At 42.9% G+C, this 14,416-nt stretch overlaps 1 protein-coding gene across 1 annotated transcript in view; it reads left to right on the forward strand.

The window, feature by feature from the left end:
- The first annotated feature begins 13,880 nt into the window (after positions 1-13,880).
- The window catches only part of LOC126092866 (facilitated trehalose transporter Tret1-like), a 63,453-nt gene continuing 62,917 nt past the window's right edge, over positions 13,881-14,416 (forward strand). The window contains exon 1 of the mRNA XM_049908597.1: positions 13,881-14,082. Within this exon, the coding sequence (XP_049764554.1) occupies positions 13,881-14,082 (202 nt within the window). The remainder of the gene's footprint in view (positions 14,083-14,416) is intronic.

Below are 14,416 nucleotides of genomic sequence, written 5' to 3' on the forward strand. Positions count from 1 at the left end.
GGACTGCCGTCCTAAGAGGCCCGGGTTCGATTCCCGGCTGGGTCGGGGATTTTTCTCCGCTCAGGGACTGGCTGTTGTATTGTCTTCATCATCATTTCATCCCCATCCGCCGCACAGGTCACCCAATGTGGCGTCGAATGTAATAAAACCTGCACCAAGGCGGCCGGACCTGCCCCGTAAGGGGCCTGCCGGCCAATGACGCCAAACGCTCATTTCCATTACTGTTGAGAAAAAAATATGAGCACCTGGATTCAAACCGGGTATAATGAAATCGCACAAGCGATCGTCAATGAACACGTATACCTACGCGAGTTAAGTGTCGGTGCAAATTACCTATAACTATATGTATATTTCTCAGTTTCTGCACTCTCTTCCTTTAGCTCGACTTCATGTGGATTCGACATATTGCAACGTCATACAGTTTATTGAAGATCACCCTCGCAGAGACTTTTTTTCACTATTCTAAAACGTTTTCTGCGGGCAGAGCTTTCTATCTCTCTCGCTCTCTCTCTCTCTCTCTCTCTCTCTCTCTCTCTGTCTCTCTCTATCTATCTATCTCTCCCTCTCTCTTTTTCCTGACACAGTTATCCCCTCACATTTTATCAGTGTACTTCTGTCCGCACCACAATGTTGCTTATTCAAACAAATCCATTCGTTTTTTTAATCCCATGTGTGAATACTATTAACATTCGATACCATCTACCATTAACTGCGCCGAGGTAAACAAATTATTCATGGATATTATTCCTGAAAGTATTTGATTGGTAGTAAACATTTACAAAACACAGACAAACCTGCATATAAAATATCTCAGTTGTTCAAACTATTGTTCCCTATGATACCATTTATTGTTGATGAGGACTCGGTGAGGCCAATTACTGCCTGGCTTCCGTCAATGAAGCTCTTTTCCTGTAATACTTGTGGTAGAAATTCTAAACTATTTTTTTGTCTTTTGACTGGTTTGTTGCCGCTAGTCACGAATTCCTCTCACGTGGCAACCTCTTCGCCTCAGAGTAGCCCCTGCACCCTACGTCCCTACTTATTTATTGGTTGTATTCCAATTCTGTCTTCGCCTACAGTTTTTAACCCCTGAAATCTCCCTTTAATGCCAAGTTAGTTAATCCATAGTGGCTTAACACATCTCCTATCATCATGTCTCTTCTTCTTCAGTGTTTTCCATATGTTCCTTCCTTCGATACTTCTTCTGCTGTTAAGTCTGCCGTTAATTTTATTTTTGCTACTCCTCATTACTTTCGTCTACGCTCTTGAACTTTTATTTCCGTCTTCTTCGATGTATGAACTGAACAATAGGGCGAAAGACTACATCCCTGTCTTACATCCTTTTTAATATGAACACTCAGTTCTTGATCTTCCATACTTACAGTTCCCTTACGGTTCTTGTACATACTGTATAGTGTCATTCTCTCCCTATATCTTGTCGTATTTTACTCAGAGTTTTGAATATCTCGCTCTATTTTACAACATCGAACGCTAATTCTAAGTCAACGAAGTCTATGAACCTGCCTTGATTTTTCTTAATTTTTGGTTTTCACTGTGAATCGCAACGTCAGAAGTACCTCTCTGGTACCCGTACCTCTCCTAAAACCAAACTGATCATCATCTAATAGATCCTCAGTCTTCTTTTGGGTTCTTCATTATATGATTCTGATCAGCAACGAGGCTGCCTGAGGCGTTAAACTGACTGTGTGATAGTTCTCGCACTTACCCGCCCTTGGTGCCTTCGGAATTGTGTGCATGATATTTTTTCGAGAGGTTGATGGTATGTTCCTAGATTCAAGAATTCTGCACCCCAACTTCAATAGTCACTTATTTGACACTTCTACCAATTATTTACGATTTTCTGAAGGAATGTTACCTATACCTTCTGCTTTATTTGATCGCAAGTCTCCCAAATCTCTGTTAAACTCTGACTCTAACACTGGACTCTCATGTACTATATATCGACTCCCATTTTTTCCTCAAACACTCCATCAGACAAATCCTGCACGTCGTAAGAGATCTTCAATATACTCTTTTAACTTCACTGTAGCTTATTTTGACTTTTCTGTATCCTGAATCAGGTCTTCCGACTATCATTTCTTCTTCGACTACTTCACATTTTTCCTATAGCTATTTCGTCTTGGTTTCCCTGCCCTTCTCACTTCGTCATTCCTAAGTGCCTTTTATTCCTGTATTCCTGAATTTCTATGAACATTTTCGAACCTCCTGCTTTCTTCGATCAGTTGAAGTACTCTTTTGTTAGCCTAAGTTTCTTCGTCGTTACCTTCCCTGTACCTATGTTTGTTCAGCATCTATGACTGCCCTTTTTAGGGATGTCCTTTCCTTGTCAAGTGAACTGCCCACTGTTGAATAGATTTTCGCAGTATCTATAGCCGCAGAGAACTTCATCCGCTTCTCACCAATATTCACTACTTCAGTAACACACTGACCCTTCCGGGTGAGTCTCTTTAACTTCAGCCTACTCTTCAACATTACTAAATTGTGTTCCATGACTACATCCGCTCCTGGGTACGCCTTACGATTCAATGTTTTATTTCAGACTCCCTATCTGACGACGATGTAATCCTGCTGGAATCTTTCCGTATCTCCAGGTCTTTTCCTGGTATACCCCGTCCTTTTTGTGATTTTTGAACAGTGTATTCGCGATCATTATCTGAAATTTACTTCAGAACTCAATTAGTCTTTCTCCTCTTCCCTTCCTACTACTAAATCCATAATATCCCGTAACGGTTTCTCCTACTCCTTCTCCTACTACTGCATTCCAGTTCCACATGATTATTATACACTCCTGGAAATTGAAATAAGAACACCGTGAATTCATTGTCCCAGGAAGTGGAAACTTTATTGACACATTCCTGGGGTCAGATACATCACATGATCACACTGACAGAACCACAGGCACATAGACACAGGCAACAGAGCATGCACAATGTCGGCACTAGTACAGTGTATATCCACCTTTCGCAGCAATGCAGGCTGCTATTCTCCCATGGAGACGATCGTAGAAATGCTGGATGTAGTCCTGTGGAACGGCTTGCCATGCCATCTCCACCTGGCACCTCAGTTGGACCAGCGTTCGTGCTGGACGTGCAGACCGCGTGAGACGACGCTTCATCCAGTCCCAAACATGCTCAATGGGGGACAGATCCGGAGATCTTGCTGGCCAGGGTAGTTGACTTACACCTTCTAGAGCACGTTGGGTGGCACGGGATACATGCGGACGTGCATTGTCCTGTTGGAACAGCAAGTTCCCTTGCCGGTCTAGGAATGGTAGAACGATGGGTTCGATGACGGTTTGGATGTACCGTGCACTATTCAGTGTCCCCTCGACGATCACCAGTGGTGTACGGCCAGTGTAGGAGATCGCTCCCCACACCATGATGCCGGGTGTTGGCCCTGTGTGCCTCGGTCGTATGCAGTCCTGATTGTGGCGCTCACCTGCACGGCGCCAAACACGCATACGACCATCATTGGCACCAAGGCAGAAGCGACTCTCATCGCTGAAGACGACACGTCTCCATTCGTCCCTCCATTCACGCCTGTCGCGACACCACTGGAGGCGGGCTGCACGATGTTGGGGCGTGAGCGGAAGACGGCCTAACGGTGTGCGGGACCGTAGCCCAGCTTCATGGAGACGGTTGCGAATGGTCCTCGCCGATACCCCAGGAGCAACAGTGTCCCTAATTTGCTGGGAAGTGGCGGTGCGGTCCCCTACGGCACTGCGTAGGATCCTACGGTCTTGGCGTGCATCCGTGCGTCGCTGCGGTCCGGTCCCAGGTCGACGGGCACGTGCACCTTCCGCCGACCACTGGCGACAACATCGATGTACTGTGGAGACCTCACGCCCCACGTGTTGAGCAATTCGGCGGTACGTCCACCCGGCCTCCCGCATGCCCACTATACGCCCTCGCTCAAAGTCCGTCAACTGTACATACGGTTCACGTCCACGCTGTCGCGGCATGCTACCAGTGTTAAAGACTGCGATGGAGCTCCGTATGCCACGGCAAACTGGCTGACACTGGCGACGGCGGTGCACAAATGCTGCGCAGCTAGCGCCATTCGACGGCCAACACCGCGGTTCCTGGTGTGTCCGCTGTGCCGTGCGTGTGATCATTGCTCTCTCGCAGTGTCCGGAGCAAGTATGGTGGGTCTGACACACCGGTGTCTATGTGTTCTTTTTTCCATTTCCAGGAGTGTATTATCATCTCTTTTTACGTACTAAATTATCTGTTCAGTGTGCTCAGACACTTTATCTCTTCGAACCAAAGAACCAAAACGTTTTGATTACTGGTCAAATACGCTGCCCCTAGACCACAGTTCTCTAAAGTTAGTTTTACTTTAACTACAGACGACATTTAAACTGTAACTACTTCTTAGGTCGATTTAATGTATGGGTATCAATCTGCGAAAGAAAGAACCATCCCTTTTAAAAAAGAATTAGCTTCGATACAGTATATCACATGTTATTATAATAATACCGAGAACATGTTGCTGTTGATAAAGAAAAGAAAACTGAAAAGAAGTATTTCTTAAAAGACATCATAGTCGCCGTTGGCTGTATGAAATATTTATTGTTACGATTGCAATTTCAGTCTTAGGGTCATTTTCAAGTAACACTGCAAAAGTTACCTAAACACCAAAAAAAACATAAAAATGAAGCATAAGATGTATATACATAATTAAACAAATATTTCATTAAGATAGTAGCGTAATTTACTTTAAAAATTGGTGAGAAATCTACATAACTTACATTCTGTCAGAATATAAGACTATCTAACATGAGTACATGTCGTCATCAAAATGCAGCCTTTTGATTGCGAGAGTCCCACAGGATCCGATGAGTACGACACTTATAACATCGTAAAATGTTGTTAAATATTTGCTGTGTTGTTAATGTTACCATCGTTCTAATAATCTATCACAAATAAAAGCTCAGGTGGAGCTAAGTCTTTATATCGTAAAGTCTTTTCATGTGTCGACATCATACGGCTTTCTAAATAGTGCTAAGATTGAAAGGGGCAGTAGGAGAGGATGAGAATATTTATATGTAACATAACAGAGGCTAATACATGTTTTATCTGTTTAAAAGCTCTCACATTGACTAAAGTGCTCGTAAATGAGTTGAAGACAGAGCTCTGATATATAATATTTTATGTGCGTACACTTTTTACGAATCTGAATGGCGTAAAACGCTCGCCAGCAATCCAGTTCACTGTGCAACACCACAAATCGGAACAAAATATCACAATGCCTGCGCGCAAATACAGGATGCATCCTTCAGCCGGGCTCTATTATAGCAAACAAGACTAAGTAAATACGTATACTATTCCATCGAAATTGCTGAAGATGTTTTCGATAAGTGTCCAAAAATAACTGTACAGTTCTATGAATCACTGTTAAAGTAGACTGATACAATAAATCACATTCTTCAAATACAATGACATGTCGAGTCTACATTTCATTTACAAAAACATAAAAAAATAAAATACATTGGAGTATGCTTTTCTTCGCTCGTTATAGTCCATAAACTTTTCTTTACAGTAAAAACACCGGGATTACTGATAAAATTTGTTACTCATGATTTGTTCTTTAAACCTGTCGTTAAACGCCCACCCAATTTACCCAAGATAACATTTTGTGCATGAGCCACATTGTATTCTGTAAACCCCTGATCTTGCAAACTGGTTTGTTCTACCTGTGCCATGCCTGATTTTTTTAGTTAATGTAATGTCTGTGTGAAAGCTGATTACTACGTTGGTTTTCTTAAACACCTGGGCAATTTTATCTGATACTACTCCCAAATATGGTAATTTGGCAAACTTAGTTTTTTTTATAGTTAACATCATCTCTCTGAAGCGTGATTTTATCGGTTATACTAGCCTTGCATTTTCTAACTTTCCGTTCAAATAGTTCTGTGATCATTTCCATTCTGAAACCATTGCTAATCGCTACTTCCTGCAAGATATCTAGTTCCTTGTTTATTGCGTCTTCGTCTAGCAGAAGGTTACTTAACCTGTGTATCATCGAGTTAAAATATGCTCGCTTATGGTACACTGGATAGCAAGAATCTCTACTTATTATGCAATCTGTGGTGATTGGCTTACGGAAAATTCCAAATTTGTGCTGGTTCTTAATATTTGAAATTTGGACGACCAGGAAATTTATACTTTTGTTAGCTTCTATTTCTTTCGTAAATTTTATATTTGGATGCAAGCTATTAAGTTGGTCATGCATTATATCTATGTCGGTAACAGATCCCTCAAGAAGTACTAAAGCGTCATCCATATAACGTTTGTAATACCGAATTTTCTTGTTTGTCTGTGCATAATTAACGAAAAAACGTATCTCTAATGTGTTTATGAATATGTCAACTTAAGTTCCCCCCAAACATTGGCCCATTGCAAGACCCTCCTGTTGTTTATAAATGGCACCCAGGAATGTGAAGTAATTCTGGGAAGTGACTAATTCCAATAAGTCAACAAGGTCGCAGATATCGCCACAGTCAATTGTTTAGGCTTAATTAAATTATTATTATTTCTATCGTCTCCTTAACTGGGACATTTGTGTACATATTTGTGATGTCAAATGATACAAATATCCCGTCCTCTGGTATGGGTACAGACTTAATGTCATGTGCAGCTTCGTATGACTTCCGCACAGTGTACTCTTTTTCGAATGCATAATATTCTTTAAGCAAGCATCGAATTTTTTGCTAACTTTACAGGCTGAGCTATCGATATAGTTACAAATTGGGCGGATCGGGATCAGCTGTTTATGCACTTTAGGTTGGGCCCTCAATTTATGAGCGCTAGGATTTATTTCTACTACATTTCTACATTTATACTCCGCAAGCCACCCAACGGTGTGTGGCGGAGGGCACTTTACGTGCCACTGTCATTCATGTTAATAAATTGCTTTATTTGCGCATCGGTAAAAAGGAAGTTACACAAATTAAGCTTTTTCTTTAAATTATCGTTGAATTTTTAATGGGGTCTTTATCTATCTTAGTAATTGCATTGTTATCAAAAAACTGTAAAACTTTGTCATTATAATCAGATTCATCCGTAATAACGACTGTATTCGTTTTATGGGCTTTTAAACAAACGACATTTTGTGTCCTAAGTTTTTTGTTAATGCTTCTAATAGTTAACTGGTCTTCACGTTCTGAATGGCTAAAATGGTCCTGATAACGTATTTAATTCTGTATAATTTTGGCGATTTTACATGTGATTAAATTTTGTTAATCTACTGGGAGTTTTGGCATATCTAACGCTGCTTTAGTATTTGCTATGAGAAGGGAAATGGATAGGTTGAAGTTAGATATAGTGGGAATTAGTGAAGTTCGGTGGCAGGAGGAACAAGACTTTTGGTCAGGTGAATACAGGGTTATAAATACAAAATCAAATAGGGGTAACGCAGGAGTAGGTTTAATAACGAATAAAAAAACAGGAGTATGGGTAAGCTACTACAAACAGCATAGTGAACGCATTATTGTGGCCAAGATAGACACGAAGCCCACGCCTACTACAGTAGTACAAGTTTATATGCCAACTAGCTCTGCAGATGACGAAGAAATTGATGAAATGTATGATGAGATAAAAGAAATTATTCAGGTAGTGAAGGGAGACGATACTTTAATAGTCATGGCTGACTGGAATTCGACAGTAGGAAAAGGGAGAGAAGGATTGGGGCTAAGAAATGAAAGAGGAATCTGCCTGGTAGAATTTTGCGCAGAGCATAACTTAATCATAGCTAATACTTGGTTCAAGAATAATGACAGAAGGTTGTATACATGGAAGAACCCTGGAGATACTAAAAGGTATCAGATAGATTATATAATGGTAAGACAGAGATTTAGGAACCAGATTTTAAATTGTAAGACATTTACAGGAGCAGATGTGGACTCTGGCCACAATCTATTGGTTATGAACTGTACAATTAAAACTGAAGAAACTGCAAAAAGGTGGAATTTAAGGAGATGGGACCTGGATAAACTGAAAGAACCAGAGGTTGTACAGTGTTTCAGGGAGAGCATAAGGGAAGAATTGACAGGAATGGGGGAAAGAAGTACAGTAGAAGAAGAATTGGTAGCTTTGCGGGATGAAATAGTGAAGGTAGCGGAGGATCAAAAGAGTAAAAAGATGAGGGCTAGTAGAAACCCTTGGGTAACAGAAGAAATATTGAATTTAATTGATGAAAGGAGCAAATATAAAAATACAGTAAATGAAGCAGGCAAAAAAGGAATACAAACGTCTCAAAAATGAGATCGACAGGAAGTGCAAAATGGCTCAGCAGGGATGGCTAGAGGACAAATATAAGGATGTAGAGGTATATCTCACTAGGGGTAAGATAGATACTGCCTACAGGAAAATTAAAGAGAGCTTTGGAGAAAAGAGAGCCACTTGCATGAATATCAAGAGCTCAGATGGAAAACCAGTTCTAAGCAAAGAAGGGAAAGCAGAAAGATGGAAGGAGTATATAAAGGGTCTATACAAGGGCGATGTACTTGAGGACAATATTATGGAAATGGAAGAGGATGTAGATGAAGATGAAATGGGAGATACGATACTGCGTGAAGAGTTGGACAGAGTACTGAAAGACCTAAGCCGAAACAAGGCCCCCGGAGTAGACAACATTCCATTAGAACTACTGACAGCCTTGGGAGAGCCAGTCCTGACAAAACTCTACCATCTGGTGAGCAAGATGTATGAGACAGGCGAAATACCCTCAGACTTCAATAAGAATATAATAATTCCGATCCCAAAGAAATCAGGTGTCGACAGATGTGAAAATTACCGAACTATTAGTTTAATAAGTCACAGCTGCAAAATACTAACGCGAATTCTTTACAAACGAATGGAAAAACTGATAGAAGCCGACCTCGGGGAAGATCAGTTTGGATTCCGTCGAAATGTTGGAACACGAGAGGCAATACTGACTCTACGACTTATCTTAGAAGAAAGATTAAGGAAAGGCAAACCTACATTTCTAGCATTTGTAGACTTAGAGAAAGCTTTCGACAATGTTGATTGGAATACTCTCTTTCAAATTCTAAAGGTGGCAGGGGTAAAATATAGGGAGCGAAAGGCTATTTACAATTTGTACAGAAACCAGATGGCAGCTATAAGAGTCGAGGGGTATGAAAGGGAAGCAGTGATTGGGAATGGATTGAGACAGGGTTGTAGCCTATCCCCGATGCTATTCAATCTGTATAATGAGCAAGCAATAAAGGAAACAAAAGAAAAGTTCGGAGTAGGTATTAAAATCCATGGAGAAGAAATAAAAACTTTGAGGTTCGCCGATGACATTGTAATTCTGTCAGAGACAGCATGGGACTTGGAAGAGCAGTTGAACGGAATGGACAGTGTCTTGAAAGGAGGGTAGAGCACTTGCCCGCGAAAGGTGGTAGATGGTAGAGCACTTGCCCGCGAAAGGCAAAGGTCCCGAGTTCGAGTCTCGGTCGGGCACACAGTTTTAATCTGCCAGGAAGTTTCATATCAGCGCACACTCCGCTGCAGAGTGAAAATCTCATTCTGGAAACATCCCCCAGGCTGTGGCTAAGCCATGTCTCCGCAATATCCTTTCTTTCAGGAGTGCTAGTTCTGCAAGGTTCGCAGGAGAGCTTCTGTAAAGTTTGGAAGGTAGGAGACGAGGTACTGGCAGAAGTAAAGCTGTGAGTACCGGCCGTGAGTCGTGCTTCGGTAGCTCAGTTGGTGGAGCACTTGCCCGCGAAAGGCAAAGGTCCCGAGTTCGAGTCTCGGTCGGGCACACAGTTTTAATCTGCCAGGAAGTTTGATACCTCTACATGTTTACTTTAAGTAAACTTCGTAATTTTGTGACTTCCTTTTCTGTACAATTTCCTAAATCTGTCTAACGAGAGGGCACAGTCTCGTAGATCTACTTCAGTAACAGTGCACTGAATTTCACGAGCAGTTCTCACTCCTTCCAATAGTTTTTCTTTCACATTTTTGTGAGTTTTATTTTGGCGCATATTTCGTACTTCCCGTAATGCTATCAGCAAGCGTATACCAAAAAATGCCAAAGAAAAGCAATTCACTTTTTCTCCATTGTTAACACTCAGTGATAGCTCAAAGGCAACTGCTAATTATAATGGACATCAAATGAGTTGCAAATTCGAGTGAATAGTAACCGTGAACAATAAGTCAGCGCTTTATCACTACGAAAGTGAAGTCCTCGAAGCTGCCGGTTAATTTTTGGAAACAGATGAAAATCTGATGGGGTCGAGTCGCAACTGTATGTAGGATTATCGATGAGAGCGAAACCAAAGTGTCGAATTGTTGCAGATGTCGCAGCATTGGTGTGTGGTCTAGCATTGTCGCGCTGAAAGAGAGTGTAATATTATTGGATTTCAGTTACTTTGCATGTGAGACATTTGTCTTTAAAGAAAAGGACAGCCAACGAGCTGTAGTTCGTAAAGATGCTAAGCATCACAGCGCGAGAATAGTTTTTTTTATGCGCACCTATACCAAAACGCGCGTCCAGCGTTTAAATACTCTAAATAAACTCTATGTCCCACTGGGCGCAGATATTTAAAATCATTGCCCCAGCGCTTGATAGCAAGAAGCTGCGAAACAGAAGAAAGAACAATCTATCTTTTGTTAATAAATATTCTAGAGACTTCATTATCCCTTGTACTTTTGGTCGCCGACATGTTAAGACGTACTACATAGTATTGCTACAAGTTGTATTTTTATTTTGTGTAAAATCTATGTGAAACGACGAACAAACATTTCGGTAACTCGGGTGTGGATACAATGTACTTATGCACACGCAAGGACATTTAATTTTAGGAAGGAACGGACTGACAAAGCAGCGATTATTGGACTGCGCCATTTACAAAAGAAATATCAGACGTAAGTTCAAATGGTTCAAATGGCTCTGAGCGCTATGGGACTTACCTGTGGTCATCAGTCCCCTAGAATTTAGAACTACTTAAACCTAACTAACCTAAGGACATCACACACATCCATGCCCGAGGCAGGATTCGAACCTGCGACCGTAGCGGTCACGCGGTTCCAAACTGAAGCGCCCAGAACCGCACGGCCACACAGGCCGGCATCAGACGTAAGTCATGCATTTATTGTGTATTTGTCAATGTGTAGAAGTTTAAAGCCAATTTGCTCAAAATATATTAATATTTTACGATGCAGTAATTTTCTACTTATTCTTTTCTTTCACTAACCAAAAATGATGTTCTAATTGTATATGAGCTTTGTTACAGGTTCGTTCTTTATCGCGGTGTCTCAATTGTGTTTGGGAGACCACTAATGTGTTCAACTTCCGATCAGTTAATCTTTCTCCTACGAAATCCCACTAATTTGCTTTCATTTCCATTTTTATATTCAAATAGGTCCCTTAGGTATTTTCATCGAAGATTCTGATTGCGTGAAGGCAATCCTGGGTCAAAAGGCAATTATTCGCGTAATCAGTCCGTATGTCTCCTGAACACAATCGAGAACTGACGCATCGGTGATCAATCAATAATCTCTCTCTCTTTTAAAGTCTTACTAAAATCTGCCACACAGGATAGCCGTAAGTACGCAATCTAGCGTTAGGTTGCATTTTGTCAGTAAATATTACCAGCCACCAGTTACAGCATCACTATTATTAATAAGCAATTTCCTTACGCCAGGAGAGGGTGCTCCATATGTGGACGAACTCTTGTAATTCGTGCTTTCAGTTTTCTGAGAGGCTCGCAGTATACAGACATAGTCACGTTACACACTGGTAAGTTACACGTTACAAACCGGAGCCCTCTAGCGGCAAAGGGCTGCAACTTGCGTGAACGAAGAGGGAAAGTTAACCGAGTAATGTGCATAAAATGTAATATCTCAACCAACATTGAGAACAGATCACAAAATTCGGAGGCTTTATTTTTCAGAGGCGTATTAAAAAGAAATGCAAAGTTTGCAAAAACGGACATAGTGTCTGCAGGGATACCGCAATCACTTTTTATACATTGATATGTATAATCCGTCTTGACTGCAGAAATGTTTATTTACATGACCGGTTCCTGTTCCTCTAGAATCATCTTCAGATCTGCAATTTCGGTTACAGGAGTAACCTGTCACATTCATGTGACGCAGCATGTGAAGGTTGCTGAGTGTGGACGGGTTACTCCTGTAACCGAAATTGCTGATCTGAAGATGGTTCTAGAGGAACCGAAACCGGTCATGTGAATAAACATTTTTGCAATCAAGACGGATTATAAGTAACATAGAAATGCACAGATTGTGCTTATTCACTCCTTTCCCACCCGTTTCTGCTATCTAACGCATTTGTCGTCTTACTTATGTTCCCAGTGTGACCTTTGAGTGCTTCTGCCCTCTTTCTACCAATCACACTTCTTTTGCTTCAGCATTTATGCCGTGAACCTCTGATCCCAGAAGAATCTATGATATTTTTCTCCTTTATCAGCAACGTTACGTTCTCCTCAGACCACTCCAACCGTCATGCAACTCATGTCAGCATCAAAAGTAGACAAAATAACGGAGTAAATTTTTCTGTACTGCTAGCGCCGAAGCGGAAAGGATGCGAACTGCTTTTTTTTTCTTCTTTATTGATTTTCAATTCCCCCCGAAGGGGGCGGTCCGGCAGCAGCTTACTAGGCTGCTCTACAGCCTACAGAATTTTTTTAAATAAAGGAAGGAGAAAGAAACAAGAAAAAACAGGCGATAAAATGGCGATTTAAAGTGAAAAATGGCGTAAAATTGCGGAAAGTTAAAACAGAAAGCAAAGGGGGTGGCAATGTAGATAAAAGACACAGGAATCAGACAAGTAACACAGTAGACACACAGTTAAAAAAACATGGAGACCGTCTGGTTTCTGTTCGCAAGTAATAAAAGCACACCCAGCGACAGTATGATGGCTGTTCGCTACATGTCCCAAAAGACACAACACGGAGCACGCACTGGAAAAACACACTGTAAAACACTGCACGAAAAAGGCGGCACAAAGATGGCACTCCCGACCCAAGGCAGATGGGGGGGGGGGGACCTGGAGTAGGGGGAAAAACAAGGAGGGAGGAGAGGAAAAAACGAAAAGGGGGGGGAACCAAGGAGGGAGAGGACTAATAAAGGGGGAGAAGGGCAGACGCGAGAGGGAATGAGAAGAGGCAGAGGAGGGAAATGTAAAAGGACGCAGGGGAGAGAAGGTGGCAAAGAGAGGGGAGGTGGGGAAGAAAGAGGATGGAAGGGGGGGCGAGGGAGCCCGGGAAAAGGACAGAGGAAAGGAGGGGGAGTGAGGATCAGACTTGATAGGAGGGATAAATGGAGGGAGAGAGGGCATCATCCGGGAGGGGGAGTTGATGGAAGCCACCTTGGGAAAGGAGATGTAGGGTGTAGAGATGGAGGATAGGGGGGACACAACGGTGAAGACGTGGCAGGGAGCGGGGATGGGAGAGGAGAGGAGCAACCAGGGGGTGAGGGGGTTCAATGCGAACTGCCTTCGACGTTTCGCTAAAAGATCGAGAACTAGCGGAACACGAGCGAGCACTAGCGAATGTGAACCGAGCACGACTGAATGCAGTTCCCCCGCGCTCGCCTACCGTTTACACCCGAGAGAATTCTCGTTCGCCGATCCTCCTGGTGTAACCAGGCGTAACACGCAGTGTTGTGGCCGTTGTTACCGCACAACGACACAAAACATCTCTACTGCTACACGACGCCCAGCTGCGTTCCGGTAATCACGTGCAGATGTCACCGCGGCAAACACCCTCCATTGTTCGGTGTGTAGACAGGCCGCCTCAGTGATTTACGGCGACAACCTGTGGCGCACGCCCGGGTGGTATTTAACGCGCCGTCACGGCAGACACTGTTTGCAATCTTCTGGTCGGCAGCATGAAGCGGTTTTCTGGAGAGGTGGCGAACGGCTACGGCGTCACCGGTGTGTACGTACCACGCGCGGCCCCAGAGACCGCCGCCAGCGCCAACGCCAATGCCGCGGGCCTTGGCTCTCCGGAGAAGCAGCCTCCGGGGGCGGAGGCGCCGCGGTCTCACACCAAGCCGGCGGTGTGGCCGCAGTTCCTCGCCGCCTGCGTCGGTAAGCTGCACGGCAAACAGCGGCGGTGCCATCGGCTGTGCTCCTTCTACGCCAACAGTCGGTAAAAAGTAGTACAACGACCCGGTCTCACGTCCGTTCCGAGTTAAATTCGCTATGCAAGTGCAAGGTTCCAAATGATTGGAAAAGAGCACAGGTTTTCAGGAAGGGTCGTCGAGCAGATGCGCAGAACTGTAGCCCTATATCTCTGACGTCGATCTGTTGTAGAATTTTAGAACATGTTTTTATGCTCACGTATCATGTCATTTCTGGAAAACCACAATCTACTCAGTAGGAATCAACATGGATTCCGGAAACAGCGGTCGTGTGAGACCCA

Source organism: Schistocerca cancellata, chromosome 7, assembly GCF_023864275.1.
Source record: "Schistocerca cancellata isolate TAMUIC-IGC-003103 chromosome 7, iqSchCanc2.1, whole genome shotgun sequence".
NCBI lineage: Eukaryota > Metazoa > Arthropoda > Insecta > Orthoptera > Acrididae > Schistocerca > Schistocerca cancellata.